This window comes from Camelina sativa, chromosome 4 (genome assembly GCF_030686135.1).
Source record: "Camelina sativa cultivar CO46 ecotype springtype chromosome 4, ASM3068613v1".
NCBI classification, from domain to species: Eukaryota; Viridiplantae; Streptophyta; class Magnoliopsida; order Brassicales; family Brassicaceae; genus Camelina; species Camelina sativa.
Genome location: NC_141883.1, coordinates 22,888,766 through 22,912,309, shown reverse-complemented (window position 1 = coordinate 22,912,309; position 23,544 = coordinate 22,888,766). Strand labels below are relative to the sequence as shown.

The following is a 23,544-nucleotide window of genomic DNA, read 5'->3' as shown; positions in this document are numbered from 1 at the left end:
AACGTATATCCCCAAAAGGAGAAAATCTTAATCAAATGCTCAAAAATTAAAATAATGTATATATTTAATAGAAATGTATAAGGTTCCTTAAAATAAAACATATTAAAGAAAAAATGTTTGAACATCACACAACCAAAAAAAAAAGTAAAAAATACTAAAAAGAAATTGGAGGAAGCTATTTGTAATAATAGTAGTGGTAGATTGTAGAATTTTAGTTAAATTTTAAAAGAATTCTATTTTATATAAATACACATATTTAAAAGTTAGAGTAATCTTATGAGTTTGTAGACTTAGGAGAATCGATATAAAAGAACACTATATAGAAACATAGGAGATTATACATATTTTAAAGTAGAAAAAATTATATATGTGAACATAATTTTTCTTTTGTCAAACAGTTAAGATAAAATGTATTATATGATGTTACAATATGATGTTTATGGATAGAAATGAGTCCAATTATGAGATTCATTACTAGGAAGCAAAATTTATGTGTAGTAGTACAACAATGTCAAAGAAACTTTGAGACAAATGGTGGGTATATTCTTTAAAAAAAATTATGTCTACGTTAAAAGTTATAGTAATCTTTGTATAAATACACATATTTAAAAGATAGAAATAATGTTATGAGTTTGTAGATTTAGGAGAATCGATATAAAAAACACTATATAGAAACATAGGAGACAATACATATATTAAAGTAGAAAAAATTATATATGTGGACATAATTTTTCTTTTGTTAAACAGTTAAGATAAAATGTAATATATGATGTTCCAATATGATGTTTATGGATATAAACAAGTCCAATTATGAGATTTAATACTATGAAGCAAAATTTACGTTTAGTACAACACTGTCAAAGAAATTTCACGACAAAGGATGGATATATTCTCTAAATATTTTACATTTATGTTAGTAAGTAATGATCACTCAACCAATAAAAAAAGTATTGGAAGATGAAAAGGATGAAAAATAGTTATATTATGGCTTCATAATCAATAAATGCACGAGATGACAAGTGTATACAAACAAAATAAAAAGAAAAGTAATTGTGAAAAATATTACAAAATAGAGAAATTCTATATCGCTTAATAAAATAAATTTAACATCTATATAGATTTATATTTTTAATATAATTAATTATATTATATTTAATGGTTTTCATTACCTTTTATATTTAATGGCTTTCATTATAAATTTAGTTTTCGATTAAAACCTTTGAACCGGAAAATGTGCTAGATAAAGTGATATCTTATTATATAAAGTTTGGTTCTCAAAGTTAGTAACTCACCAGATCGTGACAAATGTTAGTTTTAACGATCAAAGTTAAAAACTCACCAGATCGTAACACATCTCAGTTTTAATGATTAAATATCCAAGTTAGTAACTCATCAGATCGTGACACATGTCAATTTTAACAATCAGACATCACAGTTTGTTAGTTTTAACGATCAGAGATCAAATTTAAAACTCACTAGATCGTGACACGTGTCAGTTTTAATGATTAAATATCCAAGTTAGTAACTCATCAGATCATGACAAGTGTCAATTTTAACGAGAAATCACAGTTTTCAAGCTTGGGAAAACGATGCATAAGATAATTGTAATCTTATTATATTAAAAAAAATTGTTAATCCTAAAAGGAAAATGATTGTAAATATACTTCTCTATATAAGCAAATAGATGACGACTAGCTTTGTTTTTCTTGGTAAAGTATTGTTCTTTGTTTTTAATTAACCTTTTGTTTGACACATCATCGTTCTTGAACAAGTTTCAAAGGTAATTTATTTGTTGTCTAATCGAAACAACTATATAAAAAGATTCCTAGATATTACCACGTGTTTTCGTCGTCGTTTCTTTGAATTTTGTTTCGTTTCTCAATTTCATAAGCGTACTACGAAATCTTTGACTTTGAAGTGTTAACAAAGTTTCTTATGAATAATAACTAAGGTTTTTAGGATTAACAAATTTCTCATGATGTTATTATTATTTCTATTAATTTGCAGGATAGGTAGCATAAATAAAAAATGAATACATAAATGCAAGATAACAATATATATTATATAACAATAGATCAACTAAACATAAAGCGTTCTTATCGTCGAACGATAGTACGTCTTACAAGAAAGTGGAAAACAAGAAATTTTTAAAAAGACAATGAGCTCATTGGAATAATTTTGTTCATAAATAGAAAAGAGATTAAGGAAAATATACAGAAAATTATTAATTCTAAAAAATGTAAATACTCACTTCTAAATAAACACAGATCGTCTCATATTATTCATCTAACAAAATAATTTATTCAAAAATATTGCTTTCAACTTTGATCTATTGGTCAAACTTTTGTAATGGGAACACAAGTTTTCCTTTTTTTTTTTATACCAAAATATGCCCATACTTTTTACTTTTTCAGTTTGGAATAGGTAAGATTAATATGTTGACCCAAAAATAAATGAAAGATTAATATATGCATCTTCTTTTTCTAATATTGTATTTTAAAATTTATTGTAGTAGTTTTAGATTGTTATATTTTAATTTATATTTTCATCTTTAAATTATTTAAGATTCATATATTACCGTGCTTATAATTTTTTATTATTTCATTAGTTATGTCAAATTATTTTTTTATATAATTTCTCAACCTTGATTGGTTGGCTATAGAGCTTTTTTTTGTGCAAACATAATTGTTACCATTCGTTCAATCTCAAAATGAGATAAAGAGGAGAAAGTTATCAACCTAATGGTTGGATAAAATAGGCTAATCAGACACAAGCCTACAACAAACATAGATAGATTGGAAAAACATAAATCCTTGTTGATAGATCCATAGGAGCTTGGAAACAGAGGCTAAATTATGGTCAAAGAAACTTCCATGAAATACATTGGAAAATTTAACATTAGTTACTATCAAAAGATTTTGTGACGTTGGAAAAGGTCTTTAGTTTCATCGGTTGCTGGTAAAAGCCACGTTAAGATAGCTAAAAGACGTGAACATGTTCTCTCCACATAGGAGGAGGGCAGAACTGATGTTCTCTCTATGGTGGAGGAGGTTGGACGCAAGGTTATCTCCATAAGGGAGGAAGGCAGAACTGATGTTCTCTCTATGGTGGAGGAGGTTGGACGCAAGGTTATCTCCATAAGGGAGGAGGGCAGAACCAAAGTTCTCTCCATGGTTAGTCATACACTATTGTGATGTAATTTATTTTTTAATCAAAATGTTTTTTGACCCAACAATTTTAGTAATTAAAGAAAGAGAAATGAGAAATGTGGAGCCGGTGTAACGATCTTTACATCGAGAACTGAAGAGAATCCTGGTCGATCGTTCTTCCGGTGTATAACAAAAAGAGATCTGGAATCTTCTTGTCATCGAAGATATCATGTTCGATTAAGGTTAGATCGACTAGGGTTTGGGAATTGAAGAAATTGAGAATCGATTTCTCAATTTGGGGGTTTTAGGGTGTTATAAACAGCATCATTTTGCTATTAACGGATACCGTTAACGGATAATTAGCCCCTTTTAATTTCTACGTTTGACCACTTAACGTTGTACCTCAAAAGGCTAAGTCAAAGAGAGTTTGCGATTTATTTGGAAGTCAACAAATAATTGGTGTTTTTTTCCTCCAAAAGCAGAGTTCGGGCTTTAAATCAACGAAAATATAGACTTGAAGATTTTAATGACATTTTTCCCAAAGAGAAATACCCTAAAATAGCACTAAAATAAGTTTTATGGACAATTATAGCACATATTCCATAAATTTCAAAACTAGCACTATTTAACACAATAAATATTGAAAATTAATTTTTAGAACTTTAGAGATGTTGTGCTTAATTTGGAAAAAAACTTATTATGGTGCTATTTTTGAGAATTTCCGTTAAAGAAACTATACAAAAGTGAAAGTAAAAAGCATATAATAGTTGGCTTAATTTGTTCGTATAGACATATTCTAGGTGGTGCTAAATAATACATTTGTAACATACAATATACCTAGATGTAAAAAATACACTTTTAATGGTAATATACATAAAAGATTTGTATATAAATATAAATCAGTGTAGCAAAAAACAAATTATGATTAATTTACATCTAAATTTTAATATATTTTTATTAAATTTAAATTTATTTACTGAAATTTAAACCCTGCATATTGTACGGATACTTATCTAATAAAATATAAACTACTAGTTGAATTAATCTATTTGAAAAATTGAAAATTATATAAATTAAAAATAAATCGGAATATAAATCGAAACTAAAACCACATCAAACCATTCGCTATATCATACAAACCGATTAATTATGTAAACCGAACCATCTAATTGAACTAAACCGAAAAAATGAAGCCGAACAACTGTATCGTCGTCTTCTAGCTCCTCCTCCTACACCGAAACTTGCAGTGTCTTCTTCGTCCTCTCCTTATCTTCTCTCGCAATTTTTTCTCCGATGGAATTGATACAGAATCCTGTTCAAGGGATTAATTCAGCTTACGCCATTGAAACTATAAAACTCTGCTTTTCTCGGAAACATATATCTTCCACGGTTTGTTCTCGGCGCGTAGCCTCTGTTTCAACAACGCCCACAACGTGTTCGACAAAAAGCCCCAACGAACCTATTGGGAAATTAAACTCTGGTCTGATCTCAACAAGACACCGCGTAGATCCCAAGAAAGAGTTATCCCGGATTCTGAGAGCAGACGCTGCCGTCAAAGGCGTCGAGAGAAAAGCAAATTCCGAAAAGTACTTAACTTTATGGCCAAAAGCTGTTCTTGAAGCACTTGATGAAGCTATCAAGGAGAATCGATGGCAGTCTGCGTTAAAGGTAACAGCACCCTTTTGAATTTTTTTCTAAGTTCTTTACTCTAATCGGAACTCATTTGCCCAATTTCCCTGCTTTATTAGATTTTCAATCTTCTTAGGAAGCAGCATTGGTATGAACCAAGATGCAAAACATACACAAAGCTTTTCAAAGTGCTTGGGAATTGCAAACAGCCTGATCAAGCTAGCTTGCTTTTCGAAGTAATGTTATCTGAAGGATTGAAACCCACCATTGATGTGTATACATCTCTTATAGCTGTTTATGGCAAAAGCGAGCTTCTTGACAAGGCGTTCGCCACGCTTGAGTATATGAAATCGGTTAGTGATTGTAAGCCAGATGTGTTTACCTTCACTGTTCTCATCAGTTGTTGCTGCAAACTTGGCCGGTTTGATCTGGTTAAAAGTATTGTTCTTGAGATGTCGTATCTTGGAGTTGGATGCAGCACCGTTACTTACAATACTATTATTGATGGGTATGGAAAGGCTGGTATGTTTGAGGAAATGGAAAATGTTCTGGCTGATATGATCGAGGATGGAGATTCTCTTCCGGATGTTTTCACGCTTAACTCGATCATTGGGTCATATGGAAATGGTGGTAACACGAGGAAGATGGAGAGCTGGTATAATCGGTTCCAGCTCATGGGAGTGCAGCCAGACGTTACTACGTTTAATATACTGATTTTGTCGTTTGGAAAAGCTGGAATGTATAAGAAGATGTGCTTGGTTATGGATTTCATGGAGAAAAGGTTCTTCTCATTGACGACTGTCACTTATAATATAGTGATTGAGATGTTTGGGAAAGCTGGAAGAATTGAGAAAATGGATGATGTATTCAGGAAAATGAAGTATCAAGGAGTGAAACCAAACTCAATCACTTATTGTTCGCTTGTTAATGCGTATAGTAGAGCTGGTCTTGTCTTTAAGATAGATTCGATTTTGAGGCAAATTGTGAATTCTGATGTGATATTGGATACTCCGTTCTTCAATTGCATAATCAATGCATATGGTGAGGCTGGTGATTTGGCTACGATGAAAGAATTGTACATACAAATGGAAGAGAGAAAATGTAAGCCTGATAAAGTCACTTTTGCTACAATGATCAAAACCTATACTGCTCATGGGATATTCGATGCAGTCCGGGAACTCGAGAAACAAATGATATCCACTTGTGAGAACTCAGGTATCCTCTTAGACAAATTATAACTGGGATAAGAGATATATGCTTAGTATTGCAGCTCTAATTGGTGGTTGTGTTATGTTTCTTAACTATGTTTCTTTTATTGGGGTTTAAGATATAAGCAAAAAGAGGCTTATGGGGTGAGGCTATGGTTTGTGAGTTGAGCAATCTAATGCAGAAGAATTTTGGAAAGTTGTGAAATGTTCACACTAAGTGGATCACTTAAGGTAACTGTTCTTTTTACTCTTCTTAACTTTAAGATAAATTGGAGACTCATGCCTGTAAGTAAGTTATGGAACCGTCTGTTCAGGTGTTTGGGGGCGTTAGTTAGCAAAATTCCAAGAGCCGCATGGTCATTATTAGTCATTACTAATGATTCGGGTCAGTGTAAGTATTAAAAGCCATCATTTATAGCTCTGTGTCATAAAATGAACAAAACAAAGAAATCAACAGATACATCTACTCTCATGTGATGTGAAAATAAAGTTAACGATGATTGTAATGTACTAATTCTCAAAAATATTCAGCAGACCTTATTTGACCCGCCAACTCTTTTAATTAATTATTATCTTTTTGACCCATTTCATGATGCTTGCCATATTCTAATTCTTTATTCCTAGGTTTCAACACAGATGATGACACGAATATTATAACAGATACGATCAGACTAATTGTTATATATGTGGTCTGTCTACTCTTTTCATCGACTAGAATCAAAACTCAATTTGAAGTTTTCTTGGTAAGGTAAAATATAATTTTCTTACGCATCTTTAGACGGGTCAAAACTTGTTATGATCTAAACTCTATCGTAGCTATATATAACATTTGTAAAGACTGGCTTGCTTTTTAAGTCTTTAGAAAGATCTATTTGTTTGCTAATATTAAGATCTTCTACAATGTGTTCTCATGATGCTCTTCACTTCGTCGTAATACCCTTTATGGCCCAAGGTCATATGATCCCATTGGTCGATATCTCTAGGCTCTTGTCCCAGCGTCAAGGCGTGACCGTCTCTATCATCACAACTACTCAAAATGTAGCCAAGATCAAGACTTCACTCTCCTCTTCCTTTCCGACCATCAACATCGTTGAAGTTAAGTTTCCGTCTCAACAAACGGGTTTGCCAGAAGGGTGCGAGAGTGTAGATATGTTGGCTTCATTGGTCGATATGGTGAAGTTCTTTGACGCTGCCAACTCGCTTGAGGAGCAAGTAGAGAAAGCTATGGTGGAGATGGTTGAGCGGCGGCCGAGCTGCATTATCGGAGACATGAGCCTTCCTTTCACTTCAAGACTTGCCAAGAAATTCAAGATCCCCAAACTTCTCTTCCATGGATTTTCTTGTTTCAGCCTCATGTGCATACAAGTGGTTCGAGAAAGCGGGATCTTAAAAGATATAGAATCTAACGATGAGTATTTCGATTTACCTGGCTTGCCTGATAGAGTTGAGTTCACTAAACCGCAAGTCTCTGTGCTACAGCTTATTGAAGGAAATATGAAAGAGAGTACGGCCAAGATTATCGAAGCTGATAATGACTCTTATGGTGTTATTGTGAATAGTTTTGAAGAGTTAGAGGTTGAATATGCAAGAGAATATCGAAAAGCAAGGGCTGGAAAAGTTTGGTGCGTTGGACCTGTTTCTTTGTGCAATAAGTTAGGGTCAGAAAAGGCTGAAAGAGGAGACAAGGCTTCCATTGGTCAAGACCAATGTCTTCAATTTCTTGACTCTAAAGAAGCTGGTTCGGTGCTCTACGTTTGCCTTGGCAGTCTATGTAATCTTCCCTTGGCTCAACTGAAAGACCTAGGACTAGGCCTTGAGGAATCTAAGAAACCTTTCATATGGGTTATAAGAGAATGGGGAAAATATGGGGATTTAGCAAAGTGGATGCAGCAAAGCGGATTCGAAGAGCGGATCAAAGGTAGAGGACTTGTGATCAAAGGTTGGGCGCCCCAAGTTTTCATCCTCTCACACGCATCCATCGGAGGGTTTTTGACTCACTGTGGATGGAACTCGACTCTAGAAGGAATTACTGCAGGAGTACCATTATTGACATGGCCTTTGTCTGCTGAACAATTCTTGAATGAGAAGTTGATCGTGCAGATATTAAAATCAGGGTTAAAGATAGGAGTAGAAAATATGATGAAATATGGAAAAGAAGAGGAGATAGGAGTGATGGTGAGTAGAGAAAATGTGAGAAAAGCAGTGGACGAGCTAATGGGTGATAGTGAAGAAGCAGAAGAGAGAAGAAGAAAAGTCAAAGAACTCAGTGACTTGGCAAATAAGGCTTTGGGAGAAGGAGGATCTTCAGATGCTAATCTCACATTGCTCATTCAAGACATTATGGAGCAAACAAAACAACATCAAATTTGAATGGGAGAATTCTCAAGGATTGTTGTTGGGATTTGATATTTGACATGATCAGTACGATTGTTGTTGATTGATTGAGAAAAAAAAAAATATGGTTGTAAAATATTTTAAGTTTGTAATGAAATGAAAACAAAGTTAATAAAATAATTGAGCTGGTTTCTGAAATACGTGCACGATGCCTATGACATAGTTGAGCTGGTCGTGTTTACAGCAACGGGTAATTTAACAATGACGGTGTGACCGACTAGGTGGTTTTTGGCATGAGTCTATATCATCTCAACAAAATTTGTTTCATACGTTTGGACCCATATATGGTCCAGAAGAAAAGAACACACCAGGCCTGCAGGATAGAGAACATATCTTCTCTAGATTTATTATAAAAACTAACCATATTATACAGTGATCTTTAAGTTAGCATGGTTACATATAAAGACATGTCATATCAGATGAAGAAAATAAGATACTATTATTATACAGCATAGGGATTTGGAAATCCAAAGCTTAAGCTGTTCAAGAATTTACAACTAAAATTTTCCAAAGACGACAAGAGAGGATCATCATCGAATTGAATGACTTTTATTGAATCGATTTTTCTTCGTTTAATATTACTCTACAGTATTCAGTTTCCTGCAAGAAAAAAAAAGATTAAATATGATACTAGTCCTTTTGGGAACTAAGATATTACAGAAATGTTTTCGAAACTTCTGTGAATCTTCTATTCTTTGTTATACAAGTGGTTGCGATTTGATTTTTGACATTTAATGACGTGGCTTTGGATGATTTATTCATGAGGTTAAAAAATTCTTGTTTTTTTTTTTTTTTTTTTTTAACTTTTGTGGATTAATACTGTAAAGTTTACAAGTTGATTCGTACGTAGTCAAATATGAAGATCTTGAAAACAGTAACTGGAGACATGGCTACATGAGCAAGACATTTCAATATTTTATGCAAAAAGAGGCATGCTCTATCAACAACATGAATTGTATACTTAGTAGCAAAACGCAAAATAATCGTCACCTAATTTAAACTGTTCGAAATACAATACTACAACATAGAATAAGTGTAAAGTGAGTGTAACCTCTCTATGTATAATTGATCATACAAGTATACAACATATATATTTGCGTGTGTATATATTTATTTGCTTATATATATATATATATTCTCAAAGGTAAGCGTCAATGCTCTCAAATATTCCAAAAGTTGAACTGGTCTTCGTTTAGTTTGTTCACCACATACGCACAAATTGAACGTTTCAAAGAGTCCTTTATCATGCAAACAAAGAAAATAATGTCCTTTTCAGACGGAACTCATTAAAAAACAAAAAAAAAGGAAACTTCGAACAAATATGCCGTGATGTTTTGGTGTTTATTTATTTAAAACGAGTACCTTATGCTAAAACTAACGACTAACAACTTAGTTATTAAACCACATTTTCTATTCAAAGACGGTTCCATTTTACCTCTTTTAATTTGTCTAATCTAAAACTCAAAGTGAACTCTTGTACAGATATTTGTTGGAATTCAATCGATTATTAATTTTAAATTGATTTCATTACCGATAACAAATGAATCTCTTGAACACTATACCGGAACGAAAATTAAATGAAACTCCTATGTAATATTAACGATGTGATCAATCATGTGACAACCAAACTAATGCTCTCTATCTTTAGGCGAGGACAAAACCATCATCAATGGAAGTCTTACGGGCTTACGCCAAGCTTGACCTAAATGCACTTCTTAAACCGAAATCATAATAAACAAATACTAACAATCATTATCAAAAAAAAAGTAATTAAACCAAAGATAACAATAGTCTTTTCTTAAATATCACTGAATATTTTAATTCGTATCATCACTACTAAAAGAATAATATAACATACGATTATTTTAACTTTTACGTATCACTGGATCAATTTTTTTTTTAGGATTTAAAGTTCCTCATATTTTCCTTGAAGTCTTTTCTTATGTAACTCAGTTTAATTGTCATAGTATAATGACGCAACTCACCACCGTCAGCGACTAAAACGTTAAACAATGAGGGGTACATGATTGGTTCTCTAAACAATAGTATTTTTTGTGACTTGTTCAAAGTCAATATACAGCTTTTGATGACTTTCCCAATTCATTAAGGTCTCTCATCAGATGATTCACACATGTATATATATACATAGCCGGTAATTTTGGGTATCTACTATATGTGTAAGCATTTGCTAAACCCAAAAAATGGAATCAAAACTAGTTTCAAAAGCCAAAAGACTTCACTTTGTTTTGGTCCCTCTCATGGCTCAAGGGCATCTGATCCCCATGGTCGACATCTCAAAGATTCTTGCGAGACAAGGCAATATCGTTACCATAGTTACAACCCCTCAAAATGCTTCTAGGTTTGCGAAGACAGTTGACCGAGCAAGATCCGAGGCTGATCTAGAAATCAACGTCGTTACATTTCCAATTCCTTACAAAGAATTCGGTCTTCCCAAAGATTGTGAGACTCTCGACACTCTGCCATCCAAAGACCTCCTACGGAGGTTCTATGACGCTGTGGATAAACTTCAGGATCCCTTGGAACGGTTTCTTGAGCAACAAGATATCCCACCAAGTTGCATAATCTCCGATAAATGTCTTTCTTGGACTTCAAAAACAGCAAAGAGGTTCAAAATCCCGAGGATAGTGTTCCATGGAATGTGTTGCTTCTCTCTTTTGAGTTCGCATAACCTCCATCTTCACAGCTCGCACCTGTCAGTTTCTTCGGCCTCGGAGCCATTCTCTATACCAGCAATGCCACATAAAATTGAGATAACTAGAGCTCAGTTACCGGGTGCCTTTCAGAAGTTAGAAAATATGGATGATGTTCGCGACAAGATGCGTGAATCAGAATCAGAAGCCTTTGGTGTTATTGTTAATAGCTTCCAAGAACTGGAGCCTGGATATGCAGAGGCTTACGCTAAGGCCATCAATAAGAAGGTATGGTTCATTGGACCCGTTTCTTTGTGTAACGAACGTATGGCAGACCTATTTGACAGAGGAAACAACGACAACGTCGCGATAAGTGAGACCGAATGCGTGCAGTTTCTAGATTCGATGAGACCAAGGTCAGTCTTATATGTTTGTCTAGGTAGCCTATGTCGACTAATACCTAATCCACTGATAGAACTAGGTTTAGGGTTAGAAGAATCGAGAAAACCCTTTATTTGGGTGATCAAGACCGAGGAAAGACACATGAATGAGCTAGATGAATGGCTAAAACGAGAAAATTTTGAAGAGAGGGTTAGAGGAAGAGGGATAGTAATAAAAGGTTGGAGTCCTCAGGCTATGATACTCTCACATGGCTCAACCGGAGGGTTTTTGTCTCACTGCGGTTGGAACTCTACAATAGAAGCGATATGTTTTGGTGTACCAATGATCACATGGCCGTTGTTCGCTGAACAATTCCTCAATGAGAAACTAGTCGTGGAGGTTTTGAAAATCGGGGTTAGGGTTGGGGTGGAGAGTCCGGTAAGATGGGGAGACGAGGAGAGAGTTGGAGTGTTGGTCAAGAAACAGTGTGTTGTCAAAGCTGTAAAGCTTGTGATGGAAGAAGATTGTCAACATGTAGATGAAGATAGTGAATTTGTGAGACGAAGGAGACGTATTCAAGAACTTGCAGTAATGGCGAAAAAGGCTGTGAACGAAAAGGGATCTTCGAGTATTAACGTTTCAATTTTAATGCAAGATGTTTTAGAGCAATTGAGTCTCGAATAGTTAAATCTAGTGTATAAGCTGATATAAAATTTGTAAGAATATAATACCAAAGGACACAAGATTTCCAAAGAAAACAAATTCAAATAGAGGTCACATATCTAGCAATCATCAAAGGTTTTTTTTTTTTTTTTCCTTTTCTCCAAAGATGAAATTTATGAATAATCCTTTTAAGGATGCACTGAAATTTAGAAATAGTCTGCTGGATTATTACAACTTGATGAAAAATTATTTATTAGAGATTCTCAACAAAGAGGCCTCCTTGATTCATGATTTCAAAGCTTTTAGAAATACGGGATAAGAGAAATGCTTTCAGGATATTACTTCTGAAACTCTAAGATGGTGTAGAAGTAATCAATATAGAAAGGTCGAAAAGTAGTGAATCCAGCAGAGAGACCAAGCTCTTTAAACTCTTCTTCGGTTCTATGCTTACCTTTGGTTCTATAGATGGTCATGACAAAGATGTCACCTTCTAACAAGGCACGAGTCCGGTGGCTATCATCGGTTTCCTTAGGCAAGACAGGCTCACACGCGATTAGCTTTCCTCCAACAGGTAATGCATTGTAGCAATTCTTCATTATCTGCTTGCATTCTTCATCCGTCCATGTCGTTAACACCCACTGTTTACTCAGGACACAACATTATACAAATTATTAATTTTGGGACCAGCGAAGCAAGAAATGTGTTTATTTGTTTGTATTCTTCTTTCACCAAACATCATCCTACCCCACGCACGCATGATTCTAGGTAGCTCACATCGTTTTTGGTTTGATAAATGTATTAGTATTTAAACGATCTTAAATAAATAAAAGGTGACCAGTCGCATGATCTAACGATAAACTAAGCCTATATATACCTATACTGATCAATAAATAATAAGCCTTAAAATTATATGGAGGAAAAATGGCATTCGTCCTATACTCCTATTATATTTATATATGCACAAAAATGTTAGTAGGTGTATTCTCGTGACAATAATGTAACAACGAACCTTCATGAAAATTGCGTCACCGCTAGGAATTGATTGGAACATATCCCCACCCACGTGTGTCACTCCTAACACCACACGGTAATATCATCGATTACATAAAAAGTATCTTTTTTTTTGTTTCCCGAAAATAAATAACGTAAAATATGATTAATACAAAACATAAATCTCACCAGGAATACTGGGGGCTTTGGCAACAACCTCAGGCAAATCAAAATTAATCCCTTCACGGACATTAGGAAACTGTTCAAGGATCATGCGGAGACAAACCCCTGCGCTACCTCCTACGTCAACCAAACGCTCAACGGATTTAAACCCATCGTAGCCTTCCAATATAGCTTTCATGAACGGCACAGATACCCCGGACATTGCCTTCAGCATCAGATCGTTCATCTCCTCGTTTTTACCATACTGCACGTATGCCGCCTCGCCGTTGGCTTTCACGTACGGCTCTGTCTCCGGCTCCACCACCGCCGTGTGAACTAGTGGCCATGCTCGCATCAAGGCATCCTTTAAAATGTTATACTTTCACAATTAGTTACTTTTTAAAATATACTCGGAAATCTAGACTGATCTCGACTCTCGAGATATGTGAAAAAAGGATGATATATTTTGCGATGTAACATTTATAAATTCTTAGTATAAACTCGAGACCTTATCCTTTATCTACAAAACTAAACCATCAAGAATTGGTTTCATTAAAGTTTTTTCATATTTGGAATATATAGGAAACCTGGTGGTGCTGTAGGACGTAGGCTGCGTAAGAGAGGCCACCAGAGTCAGTGACAAGAGTTTTGCCAACGTCCGTAAGAGAGTATTTCCTCTCGGTGGATCCGACAAGGTGTTCAGAGAAGACACCGTAGCTGGTGAGCGTTCGAAGTATACGTTGGAGATTCTCGGGATCGCCGCCAGATTGGAGAAGGAGGCGAGAAAGGATCTCGGCGGCGGAGAGAGGAGAATTGGCCCCGCCGTTCCAAATAGCGTCGGCAATGCCTAATTTCACAGCGGCGTTGAGAGACATGGGAACGCTAATCATGTTAGCCAGCTCCAAAATGGCGAGACGAGCTCTGTTTCTACTCTCTGAGCTCTCCTTCTCCATTTTTTTTTTTTGCTTGTTTGTTATCTTCTCCTCTCGTATGTGAAAGTGAAAGAGTACTGAGTAGAGAGAATTATAATACGTAAGGTCCATATGGTTTCAAGGTTAACCTTATACGGTATATATGGTCCATATGGGATGGAACTACAATAAAAAAGATTTAGTTCTACTTTTAGTTTAAAGATTTTTAAAAGTTTTAATATTTCTTTAAATCTTGCTTTTGAAATTATAGATAAAGGTTAAAATTAATTGTTAATATATTATAATCTAGATATTTGTCTTGTTACCTTCTTTTATTTTTTATACGTTTGGTACTTTTTCAATTAATTCAAATATTTTAATAAAACGTATTAATTAGATATTTAGATCTATGATACACACTATCAAATTACAGAAAAAGTTTTACACACTAGTTAACCTGGTTTTGTCGTCTTCAAGTTAGAAGTATTGTTAAACTTGTAGTAATGGAATAAATGGTTTAGTTACTGCAACGAAAGGAAATGGGATGGATGGTATAACAATTATGGAATGAATCCCCTATATAATAAAATTGAAGTACACAATATTTTTTTTGTAGATTATATAATTTTTATAAGTTTGTTACAAAATAGGATTATACATTAAATATAGGTTGATTATAAAAAATTGTTATAGATTAATTATTCAATTCGTGGGCTATATGAATACACTTAAGAATATCTCAAAGAATCTTGTTAAAGAGAATATTCCAATGATTTATACAATTTCCTAAATAAAATCTTTAATATTCCATGTATTGTTACAAATATATTCTGTTAGGCATAAAAATATATTCTTAGGCTTAAAAAGGAATAAAATCTTGGCATTTTATCACACTTAATCGTGATTTTCGGGATCTTATTTTGCAACTGAAAATAAAATCTTACCCAAGCACGAGTCATATTAAAAAACTTTCACCAAACATGTTCAAAAATTAAAATAAAAACAAACAACAAACATAATCATTTTTCATACATAAAATTACAAAATTAATAATATAAAACAATATATATTTTTTCAAGTCATTATAATTTAACATATGATTATTGCATAATATTTTATCCAAAAAACTTTTATAAGTAATCATATTAATTATATTCTTAGAATAAAAACGAGTCCTAATCTAGTTGTATGAAAAAGAACAAACACAAAGTTGTTGTATGGATCTGACTGGATTACACAAGTACCAATAAGCGTATCACTGTTAAATATTCATAGTACTGTACCATTACCGATATATGAAATAATCGAGTTGTTTTGTTTTTTTTCTCCAACTCCATAAATCTTTTTTGTCGTTATATCTCAAAAGATTAAAGAAGTTCATCAACACCAACCACTCAAGATATGGTAACTAAAAAATCTATCCAGTGATTATAAAATATTCATCTTCGAGATTATGGCTTTACCTTCGGCTCACTTTCATATACAATCCCTGCAATTAAAAAATATTAAGCATCAGAAAACTTGGAATCATATTCTAAACAGAATAAAACAGACTCTGATTAAGAGAACATTGTCATATACATTGGTGGTGTGTATGGTTGCTCCAGTGGTCATGCTGATGGTCTGATCAGGAACCAGCTCGACGTTTAGCCGCTGGAGAAACACTGCGAGTGCCACAATTGCCTCCATCAATGCAAACTGATCTCCTACACATTTTCTAGGCCCTCCACTGAACGGTATGAATCTGTTGAAATGCAAATCATCTTTTAACATTTGTGATCAAAATATTAGCTTGATTTAATGGTTTGTGTCAAAACATGAGTACTACTGAGTTTACTTGAAATCGGTGTTTGTTTCGTTAGGGATTGCGCCTTCTAATTCGAATCGTTCAGGCAGAAACTCCTCTGCTTTTTCCCATACCTTTTGGAATAACAAACACATAATGACATAAGAAATGTGGGCATGAATGTAACACGAACTGATACCAGACTGGGCTCCCCTAAATGAAGGAAGTGAACTGTACCTCGGAAGAACGATGGATGTTATAGACCGAAATCATAATGTCTTGTCCGGTATTGACCTTGTAGTTCCCAGGAAGAATGTCAGGAACTTGAGCTCTTCTAATCAAGACCTACGAGGAAATAAAGCAATCAGAAAATTTAGTTCATGAATAATTAGAGAAATGAGCTTGATTGCTTACAGGAGGATGAGGGTAGAGACGCATTGACTCGTTTATACAACGAGTAATGTACTTCAACTCCTTTATATCCTCGAACGCTGGGTTTCTTCCAGCTAAAACTCTGTCTACTTCTTCTTGTGCTTTCGCCAATGCAGATGAGTTCTATATGCACATATATAAGTTTAAAGTGGTAAAAAGTGTTACTGATCAATGAGAACAGAGAAGCTCCCTTTCAAGTGGCGAAGTATAAGATACCAAAAAGGTACCTTACTTAGGAGATAAAGTGTCCAAGTGAGGACAGATCCAGTGGTTTCATGACCCGCTACAAGCATTGAGAGAAGATCATCTCGTAACTGCACACTTGACACCTGAAAAAAGAACCCGCACAAATCTAACATCAGCTTCAATTTTGCAATAATGAATGGCCAAGTTTACTAATGAACTGAAGGAAAAAAAAAGTTAAAACCTCTTCTCTGCTTGCGAGCAAGAAACGAAGGATACTTGGGTCAGCATCATTTACATACTCCTCATCATTGATTCTTTCCCCTTCTCTTTCAACAATTTCTTTGCACTTGGCAATAAGGTCTTCAACAGTTTCCCTTATCAAAGTTACAGCCTTTTCAGCTTTCACCTGTCTCGGTACTATCTTACACAATGCATTAATCTGAAGGGAAAAAAACCAACAACCAAAGCCTCTAAATTAACTAGAATCCAACTGAGCCACAATCAACAAAACATACAGGAAACAAAAAAACACAAAACTTGCCTTCCAATATGGTAGAAGATCAGTAGAACGAAGCTCAGCTTCTTTAAGAGCAGTGTAAACAGATTCAATGACAGGACTATCAGTAGTCAAAGAATCGAAATTGTAGTTAAACAGAGACAAGCCAATAACATCAAGTGTCAACTGAGAGAACTTCTCTTCCATATTCACAGCAGTACCGTCCTCTGCATAAGGCTGCAACTTCTCAACAAGCCTCTCTGCACATTTGCAGAACACTCTCTCCACAATCACAGACAAATACCTCTTGTGAAGAGACGGTACCACCGCTCTTCGCCTCGCCTATACATCAAAAAAAAAAAACAAAATCAGACTTCAATGATTTCAAAAGTAAGCCCCAATTGAGAAGATTAGAACCTAAACCTAGAGTCAGGGTTACTTATCACACAAGATAGGAAGATGAAATTTACCGTCCAAAGAGGTCCTTCAGCGATTGCGAAACCCGAACCGAACAAAAACTCGGAAACTTCAGCGACTAAGCCTTTAGCGTACTTAGGATAGTTCCTCAAAACGTGTTTAGCGATCGCTGGGTCGCTGACAACTACGAAATTGCGCGGACCAGCAGCGAGACGATAAATGGGTCCGTACTCGTTCATCCATTTGTAAAGAGGTAAGAAGAGAGCTCCCCCGAGGAGGTCAGAGACGTCGTCGAGCTTCGCGCTGGCGATTGGTATGCCCGAATCGTCGTTTTTACCTGAGGAAAGGGTACGGGTGAGTGAAGTGAGCCAATCTGGGCTGACCCATGACTGTGATTTCGATGAATTTGTCTCTAGTTTGGGTTTGGGTTTAGGTTTCTCTATGGAGGATTTGATGGGGAAAGAGAAGAATTTGGGGTTTGAGGAAGGAAGACGCGTATGTTTTGAAGTGAAGAGAGAAGAAGAAGAATAAGAAGAGGAGGAAGATGGAGAAAAGAGAGAAGACTCCATTGATTAGGAGTCGAAGCTTCGGTGACACTGTTTCATGAAACGCGAGCCGTTAGACGTGGATAAGGACGACGATGTATGAAACGCCCGTTTTGTAATAGTTATCTTAATATGGGCCTAAGTTGTTCGTATTTGGGCCTATTTGAGATCAAGAAGAAGAAGAATAAATAAAAAAAAAAAAAAAAAATCTGAAACGAAAGAGAGAAAGATCGAAGAATTGGAAATTTCGTTGAAACACGACGGAGACGGAGACGGAGTCAGGTTTCTTAAAGTTGTTAAAATTATTGTCGATCTGGTGGTTTAGGGAAGAAGAATAAGAAGAAGAACGAAGATTTGAGTTTTGCTCCTTTTTGGTTGGTCGACGATTTCTTGAAAACGAAGATGTTCAATTTTTGGTAATAAACCAATTTTTCTTACAATCTTTATATTGTGTGTTGCCGTGATTGTGAGATTTTTTTTTTTTGCTATCTGTTTTTTTTTTCATATCATCTCTTTGATTTTAAAGAGGTTTCTGTTTTATTATGAAAATTCGGATACATGTGTTATGAAAATTGGATTTGTTGGCGATTTAGGATATTAGGTTGTTGGTAAAGTACCTTTTGAGGTGGTATTAGTGTAGATTTGCTCAGTTACTGATTAGAGAACGTTCTAGTTCCATGTAGGAGTTTTGATGAGTCCTTATCTATGTTCTCTGCATTTTGGTTGAATCGGTGATGTATAAAATACTGATGACCTAGAAGCTGAGATTTGTAGTTGATGATTGTTTTTTTTTTTTTTTTGTTGTTGTGTACATTGAAGGGGATCAAAGGATCAACAACAAGGGCAGTCTCGTCCTCCTGAAGCTTCTTCACAGTCGCCATGGTACTCTCCTTCTTTAGTCAGTTCGCCAAGTTCATCCCGGCCTCAAACATCTGGTCAGACTCCAGCACAAGTCTCACCGGGAGAAGCAGCTGGCATTATTGTCTTCTTGAAAGACAAAAGGTTTGCGTTTTGTTTGTTATGCTTCTTCTCGTGTGTTGCAGTTTTGTTTTGCTTTCTTTTTGATGGTGTTTTTACTTTTCTGTAGCGTGGATGAGCTCAGGAAGCTTCTCAATGACAAAGATGCGTATCAGCAATTTCTGCTCTCTCTTGACCAGGTCAAAATCCAGAACAATGTAAGTTTTATAAATCAGTCCAATTGTTTCTGGATAGACAAGTTTTATCTATATTTCTAAGTTAGTAACTTCGTTAGGTATGTGTTGAGATTTTTCATTGTTTCCCCTTGCTACTTCATCATGGCATCATCTTTTAAGTAATGTGGTGTTTTATGGTTCTGTGTTTTATAGTCTTTGGAAGTAAAACCGCATTAATTGTTTTGTGCTTTGTTTCTACCCATCAGATCAAAGATGAGCTCCGCAGAGAAACGTTGCAGCTAGCTAGTAAGTCCTCTGTGGTTCATTACATTTTACGAGAAACTCTTGTTTCATCCGGAAATCTAAAACTTTTATGTGGTCAAATGTAACAGGAGAGAACTTGGAGAAAGAGCCACAGATAATGGAACTCAGAAACCAAGTATGTATCAAGAACCAACTATCCTTGTTCAGTTTACCATGTTTGACCTTTTTGGATATCTCTTTTTTTTACTATTAGCTACTCTGATAACAGTGCAGAATTATTCGTACAACTGAGCTCGCAACTGCGCAAAAAAAGCTCAATGAGCTTGAGAGGCAAAAAGAAGAGATCCTCAAATTCTACTCCCCTGGTTCTCTTCTTCATAAACTTCAAGGTAACAAGTTTATAATCTTCCCTCATCTTCTCTACAGTTCTTGTGTCATGTCATCACTTCTAAACACCTTTTGCTGGTATTGCAGAGGCTATGAATCAGGTGGATGAAGAATCCGAAGCCCTGCAAGAGAAGTTCCTAGAGAAGGAAATTGATACGGCAGCATTTGTGCAGAAATACAAGAAGCTGCGTACTACGTATCATCGACGCGCACTTATTCATCTTGCTGCTAAAACTTCAAACATTTGAATTTATAATATCCTTTGCACATTGAACTCAACACAATTACCAAAGTCTTGGGTTTGTGTCTTCTGACTTCTATCCGATTTTGTAAAGAAAATTATTCACTGTTTTTAAGTTCATACTCAATGATTGACATTGACAACAAAATTATCTTTTTTTTCCTTGATGATAAATAAGCTACAAAAGTCTGAAAATCTCAGCAATCTGATAAAAAAGATTACTAAAAAAAACCCCAAAGACGTATACAAGTTTCTTTCTTAAGCATTCTCAAAAAACAGACGACATAAGTCTTTTAGATGTTTTGAACACACTCTGTTCCTCTTCCTCACTCGTCGAGCAGGCCAGCTTCCTTCAACGCACTCTTATACTCCTCCTCAGAGTTCCATGACTTAATCTGCAGTAAAGTTTAAAATTCATTGGATACTGTTGTAACAAACACTTAAAAAGATATATATGTAGTTCTCATTAAATCTTACTATACCTCCTTAACATTTGCTCCAAAATACTTCTCGATCTTCTCCATCACCTCTTTATCACACCCAACATCTAACAGCAGGTTAAATACCGCTCCTACAATACAAATACATATTTCAGAAACTGATGACAACTTGTGGCAAACATAGTTAAGAAACTGATGAAAACTTGTGGCAACACTTGAGATAAATAAAAATGCAAGAATCAAAACTTACCTTTACGACCAAACCGACCAGCTCTCCCAACCCTGTGAAGGTACACCTCATAATCTGGCTCTCCGGTTTCAAATTTAGTGGGAAGATTATAATTCACAACCAGATTCACCTGCAAGTATTGTATATATAATCAGCAAGAGGCATTGAATAAGCAACTTTGGGAAAAAAGGAGAAGAAAGGAAAAGGGTCAAATGATAATATTTACCCGCTGTTGGTCAAAACCTCTTGCAATGACATCAGTAGCAATTAGCACTTGAGTAAGGCAGTCTTTGAACTCCTTAACAACCTTATCCCTGTCCACTTCAGACATATTACCATGGACACTGGTGACATCATATCCCATTTCCGCAAGGGCTTTGTGCACCTTAGTAGCAGACACTTTTGTTTTCACAAAGATAATGGTTTGCCCAATATCCCCAAGCTCCATAATCTGATCCTTAATGACTTCAATCTTGTTTTCCTCCTTCGGGCAAAGAACTTTAAACTGCTTTACCGAGTCCAAAGCTAGATCCTCTCTTTTGACAAACAATTGGTTGGGATCCTTGACTGTCCTCGCCACAAAATCTTTGACAGTTTCGTTAAAAGTTGCCGAGAAAAGTAGAACCTGTAGAAAAGAAGGTCAAGAACACAAGCAGACAATACTATTTATAGAAAAAGCAAAAAAAAATAGTTTCCTTTAATTTAGACTAACAGCCACTGAGATAATGAAATAACCCATTATTTAGTACAGCCTTTTGCAGTAAAGACAGATTCATCTTCGTTTAAACACAGACATGTCCTAATAAAATAAAGGGCTCTAAACAATATAAAAACACAGCTGAATTGTTTCTTTTTACTATGAGCATCAAAACAAACATAGACATATGTTCAACAGAATAACTTGTGCTCCTCAATACCATGTTAGACTACTAGAAATCAATTTTCATCCTACTTATACCTGGAAATTGGGATTAACTCTCCCAATGTCTTTCATTATCTTCAAGGAATCATCCCTAAAGCCATCCTGCAATAGCAATGAATATTCAGTTACCAACCACATATGAAGGGAAACAATTATCACATTATACAAAAGAGTTAATCATATTACAGTTGAGAAATAAACAAAACAAAGTAAAACAGAAGAAAGAGCATACCGTAGCAAGCATATGGTCAGCCTCATCAAAAACCAGAATCTTCAAATGATTTAGACCTAGTCTCTTGAATGACATCCACCTCTTAAGCGTTCCAGGGGTGCCAATCACCACATGAGCAGTAACAGGACCTCGTCTTGGAGCCGATGGTCCGCCTCTCGTTGACTCTGGCACAGCCAATTCAGCAGTGATCCCAGTAAACTTCCCCATCCTCTGAAGAACGTCCATATTCTGCCATCCAACCAATTTACTTACATGAGTTAAGCCTCTTAACAAGTTTTTCCCAAGTCAACAATCAAACAACTCTCAGATCATCATAGAGTAACAGAACAAGACAAACCTGATTAGCTAATTCTCTAGTGGGACAAATGCAGAGCGCCTGAGGCTCTGCCAATTTCGGATCAACCCGACTCAACATTCCAAGAACGAAACAAGTGGTCTTCCCAGATCCGTTATGAGCCTGGGCAATCAGATGCTTGTGAGGAGGCGTCATAATCATGGGCAAACTGATAGCTTGAATCTTGCTAGGCTTTTCGAACTTCATCTCCACGTACAAGCCTTTCATCAACTCAGGAGATAAGTTCAAATCCTCAAACCTACTTGCTGATGTATATGGTGTATCACCCGAAACAACCTTCACAAACAATCAAAATCAAATAAATCTGGAAACTAATTTAGACTTCGAAGCAACCGATCCAAAACAAACCCTAATTAATTCATAGTAAAACCCCAGATCTAAGCTCGATTGGGCAAGATTCAACACAAATCACAATTCACTACACACTAACGAAATCTACTAATCGGAAAGGGGATAGTTAAAATTACCGCTTTGATGTTTGAATCTTCAGGTTCTTCAAGCACGGAATCGCTTTTCTCTTCTTCCTTAATGGTCAAAGAATTGAGTTCCGACACTGCTTCCTCTTCGTCATCATCCTCAACATCGCCCCACATTTTCTTCTCCGTTGTCGTGGGCTCAGTCTTATCGGCGATAACAGGTGCTTCCACGGAGGAAGATGATGACTCAACAACGGTGGGAACTTTCTCTACAGTATCCGCCATAGCTGTAGCCCAAAAAGTAAAATAATTAGAAACCAAAATCGAACAATTTTAGGAAAAAGAAAACCTAATGCAGAAGAGAACTCATCATCAGCTTCCATTAATTCGTGAAAGAGCTGAGAATCAGAGAGAAGTTGGAGGAACCTGTGAATTATTGAATGGGAGAATCAGAGAGAACGAAGAAGACGATTGTGTTGTGGTTTTTGAAGTCGGAGACAAAATTGGGGGAGAAAGATGAAAACAAATAAATAAGAAAAGCTGCTGCTGCTTTATTTTGAAGCTACTGGTAAAATTTGGAAATTAACTGACGTCAATCTGAAGCTACTAGTAAAAATGAAAATTTTACTGGCGTTTAATTACAAGCTAAACCGACTCTAGCCTATTTTTTATTTTGTTAATTATTCGGTTTATCCTTTTTTTTTAATTATAAAAACTTAAGCTATTTTGTCCTTTTAGTTATGTTTTTTCTTGTGTATCCCTTTCTTTAGCCATCGATTGGTTTTTTTTGTTGTTTTGGTGGAGTTTCGCCCTTCCTTTGAAGATCTAGATCTGGTCGTTGCCATGTTTGGTGGTGTATGTCCGAGAGGTTTCTTCTTATGGGGAGGTGTCATTGATTCTTTGACTGGTAATCGATGTCAATTTT

General features: G+C 35.4%; 6 protein-coding genes and 1 pseudogene across 11 annotated transcripts; 4 read left to right on the top strand and 3 right to left on the bottom strand.

Moving 5' to 3' along the window:
- Window positions 1–4,262: 4,262 nt before the first annotated feature.
- Window positions 4,263–6,571, top strand: LOC104784042 (pentatricopeptide repeat-containing protein At3g53170-like). 3 transcript variants are annotated; one of them, XM_087510552.1, is made up of 5 exons: window positions 4,263–4,817; window positions 4,898–4,917; window positions 4,978–5,993; window positions 6,106–6,217; window positions 6,301–6,571. In XM_087510552.1, exons 1-4 carry the CDS (start codon window positions 4,443–4,445, stop codon window positions 6,132–6,134), a joined length of 1,440 nt encoding a protein of 479 aa, XP_087366678.1. In that variant the 5' UTR covers window positions 4,263–4,442; the 3' UTR covers window positions 6,135–6,217; window positions 6,301–6,571. The 3 variants fall into 3 exon arrangements, with proteins under 3 accessions (XP_087366678.1, XP_087366679.1, XP_087366677.1); XM_087510553.1 differs by lacking the exon at window positions 4,898–4,917 and having other exon boundaries at window positions 4,958–5,993; XM_087510551.1 differs by having other exon boundaries at window positions 4,898–5,993.
- A 34-nt stretch (window positions 6,572–6,605) lies between these two features.
- LOC104781170 (UDP-glycosyltransferase 73C7 pseudogene) lies at window positions 6,606–8,518 on the top strand (annotated as a pseudogene). 3 transcript variants are annotated; one of them, XR_015597022.1, is made up of 2 exons: window positions 6,606–6,734; window positions 6,939–8,518. The product of XR_015597022.1 is annotated as a UDP-glycosyltransferase 73C7 pseudogene, transcript variant X2 (transcript). The 3 variants fall into 3 exon arrangements; XR_015597023.1 differs by having other exon boundaries at window positions 6,616–6,729; XR_015597021.1 differs by lacking the exon at window positions 6,606–6,734 and having other exon boundaries at window positions 6,748–8,518.
- Window positions 8,519–10,495: 1,977 nt separating this feature from the next.
- On the top strand, window positions 10,496–12,174 carry LOC104781168 (UDP-glycosyltransferase 73D1). Its single transcript, XM_010505771.3, has one exon. The coding sequence runs from the start codon at window positions 10,582–10,584 to the stop codon at window positions 12,094–12,096; it is 1,515 nt and encodes a 504-aa protein (XP_010504073.3). The 5' UTR covers window positions 10,496–10,581; the 3' UTR covers window positions 12,097–12,174.
- A 106-nt stretch (window positions 12,175–12,280) lies between these two features.
- Window positions 12,281–14,345, bottom strand: LOC104781167 (nicotinate N-methyltransferase 1). The gene is made up of 4 exons (XM_010505770.3): window positions 13,815–14,345; window positions 13,255–13,591; window positions 13,085–13,149; window positions 12,281–12,713 (listed from the first exon to the last, which is right to left on the bottom strand). The coding sequence occupies exons 1-4, from the start codon at window positions 14,268–14,270 to the stop codon at window positions 12,414–12,416; spliced, it is 1,158 nt and encodes a 385-aa protein (XP_010504072.1). The 5' UTR covers window positions 14,271–14,345; the 3' UTR covers window positions 12,281–12,413.
- A 1,006-nt stretch (window positions 14,346–15,351) lies between these two features.
- On the bottom strand, window positions 15,352–18,145 carry LOC104781166 (carotene epsilon-monooxygenase, chloroplastic). The gene is made up of 9 exons (XM_010505769.3): window positions 17,509–18,145; window positions 17,084–17,380; window positions 16,784–16,981; window positions 16,584–16,685; window positions 16,339–16,479; window positions 16,162–16,269; window positions 15,976–16,058; window positions 15,720–15,882; window positions 15,352–15,627 (listed from the first exon to the last, which is right to left on the bottom strand). Exons 1-9 carry the CDS (start codon window positions 18,022–18,024, stop codon window positions 15,598–15,600), a joined length of 1,638 nt encoding a protein of 545 aa, XP_010504071.1. The 5' UTR covers window positions 18,025–18,145; the 3' UTR covers window positions 15,352–15,597.
- Window positions 18,146–18,211: 66 nt separating this feature from the next.
- On the top strand, window positions 18,212–20,173 carry LOC104781165 (vacuolar protein-sorting-associated protein 37 homolog 1). The gene is made up of 7 exons (XM_010505767.3): window positions 18,212–18,416; window positions 18,820–19,002; window positions 19,088–19,175; window positions 19,400–19,439; window positions 19,526–19,572; window positions 19,666–19,786; window positions 19,872–20,173. The coding sequence occupies exons 1-7, from the start codon at window positions 18,403–18,405 to the stop codon at window positions 20,030–20,032; spliced, it is 654 nt and encodes a 217-aa protein (XP_010504069.1). The 5' UTR covers window positions 18,212–18,402; the 3' UTR covers window positions 20,033–20,173.
- On the bottom strand, window positions 20,162–23,261 carry LOC104781164 (DEAD-box ATP-dependent RNA helicase 38). The gene is made up of 9 exons (XM_010505766.3): window positions 23,046–23,261; window positions 22,671–22,906; window positions 22,186–22,479; window positions 21,849–22,076; window positions 21,653–21,718; window positions 20,921–21,319; window positions 20,716–20,824; window positions 20,508–20,596; window positions 20,162–20,420 (listed from the first exon to the last, which is right to left on the bottom strand). Exons 2-9 carry the CDS (start codon window positions 22,902–22,904, stop codon window positions 20,352–20,354), a joined length of 1,488 nt encoding a protein of 495 aa, XP_010504068.1. The 5' UTR covers window positions 22,905–22,906; window positions 23,046–23,261; the 3' UTR covers window positions 20,162–20,351.
- Between the last annotated feature and the right edge of the window lie 283 nt (window positions 23,262–23,544).

Bases quoted from the DNA above. Each gene is read 5' to 3' on its own strand.
- LOC104784042 (XM_087510551.1), top strand. From the start codon at position 4,443: ATGGAATTGATACAGAATCCTGTTCAAGGGATTAATTCAGCTTACGCC. The intron at 4,818-4,897 runs GTAACAGCACCC...CTGCTTTATTAG, and splicing joins GATGGCAGTCTGCGTTAAAG to ATTTTCAATCTTCTTAGGAA. The intron at 5,994-6,105 runs GTATCCTCTTAG...TTGGGGTTTAAG, and splicing joins ATCCACTTGTGAGAACTCAG to ATATAAGCAAAAAGAGGCTT.
- LOC104781168 (XM_010505771.3), top strand. From the start codon at position 10,582: ATGGAATCAAAACTAGTTTCAAAAGCCAAAAGACTTCACTTTGTTTTG.
- LOC104781167 (XM_010505770.3), bottom strand. From the start codon at position 14,270: ATGGACCTTACGTATTATAATTCTCTCTACTCAGTACTCTTTCACTTT. The intron at 13,592-13,814 runs GTTTCCTATATA...AACATTTTAAAG, and splicing joins ACGTCCTACAGCACCACCAG to GATGCCTTGATGCGAGCATG. The intron at 12,714-13,084 runs GTTCGTTGTTAC...CTGAGTAAACAG, and splicing joins GTGACGCAATTTTCATGAAG to TGGGTGTTAACGACATGGAC.
- LOC104781166 (XM_010505769.3), bottom strand. From the start codon at position 18,024: ATGGAGTCTTCTCTCTTTTCTCCATCTTCCTCCTCTTCTTATTCTTCT. The intron at 16,480-16,583 runs GTACCTTTTTGG...ATGTGCATATAG, and splicing joins CACTTTATCTCCTAAGTAAG to AACTCATCTGCATTGGCGAA. The intron at 16,059-16,161 runs GTACAGTTCACT...TTATTCCAAAAG, and splicing joins ACATCCATCGTTCTTCCGAG to GTATGGGAAAAAGCAGAGGA.
- LOC104781165 (XM_010505767.3), top strand. The intron at 19,573-19,665 runs GTATGTATCAAG...CTCTGATAACAG, and splicing joins TAATGGAACTCAGAAACCAA to TGCAGAATTATTCGTACAAC. The intron at 19,787-19,871 runs GTAACAAGTTTA...CTGGTATTGCAG, and splicing joins TCTTCTTCATAAACTTCAAG to AGGCTATGAATCAGGTGGAT.
- LOC104781164 (XM_010505766.3), bottom strand. From the start codon at position 22,904: ATGGCGGATACTGTAGAGAAAGTTCCCACCGTTGTTGAGTCATCATCT. The intron at 22,077-22,185 runs GTTTGTCTTGTT...GTTGGATGGCAG, and splicing joins CTAGAGAATTAGCTAATCAG to AATATGGACGTTCTTCAGAG. The intron at 21,719-21,848 runs GTATGCTCTTTC...TTGCTATTGCAG, and splicing joins CTGACCATATGCTTGCTACG to GATGGCTTTAGGGATGATTC.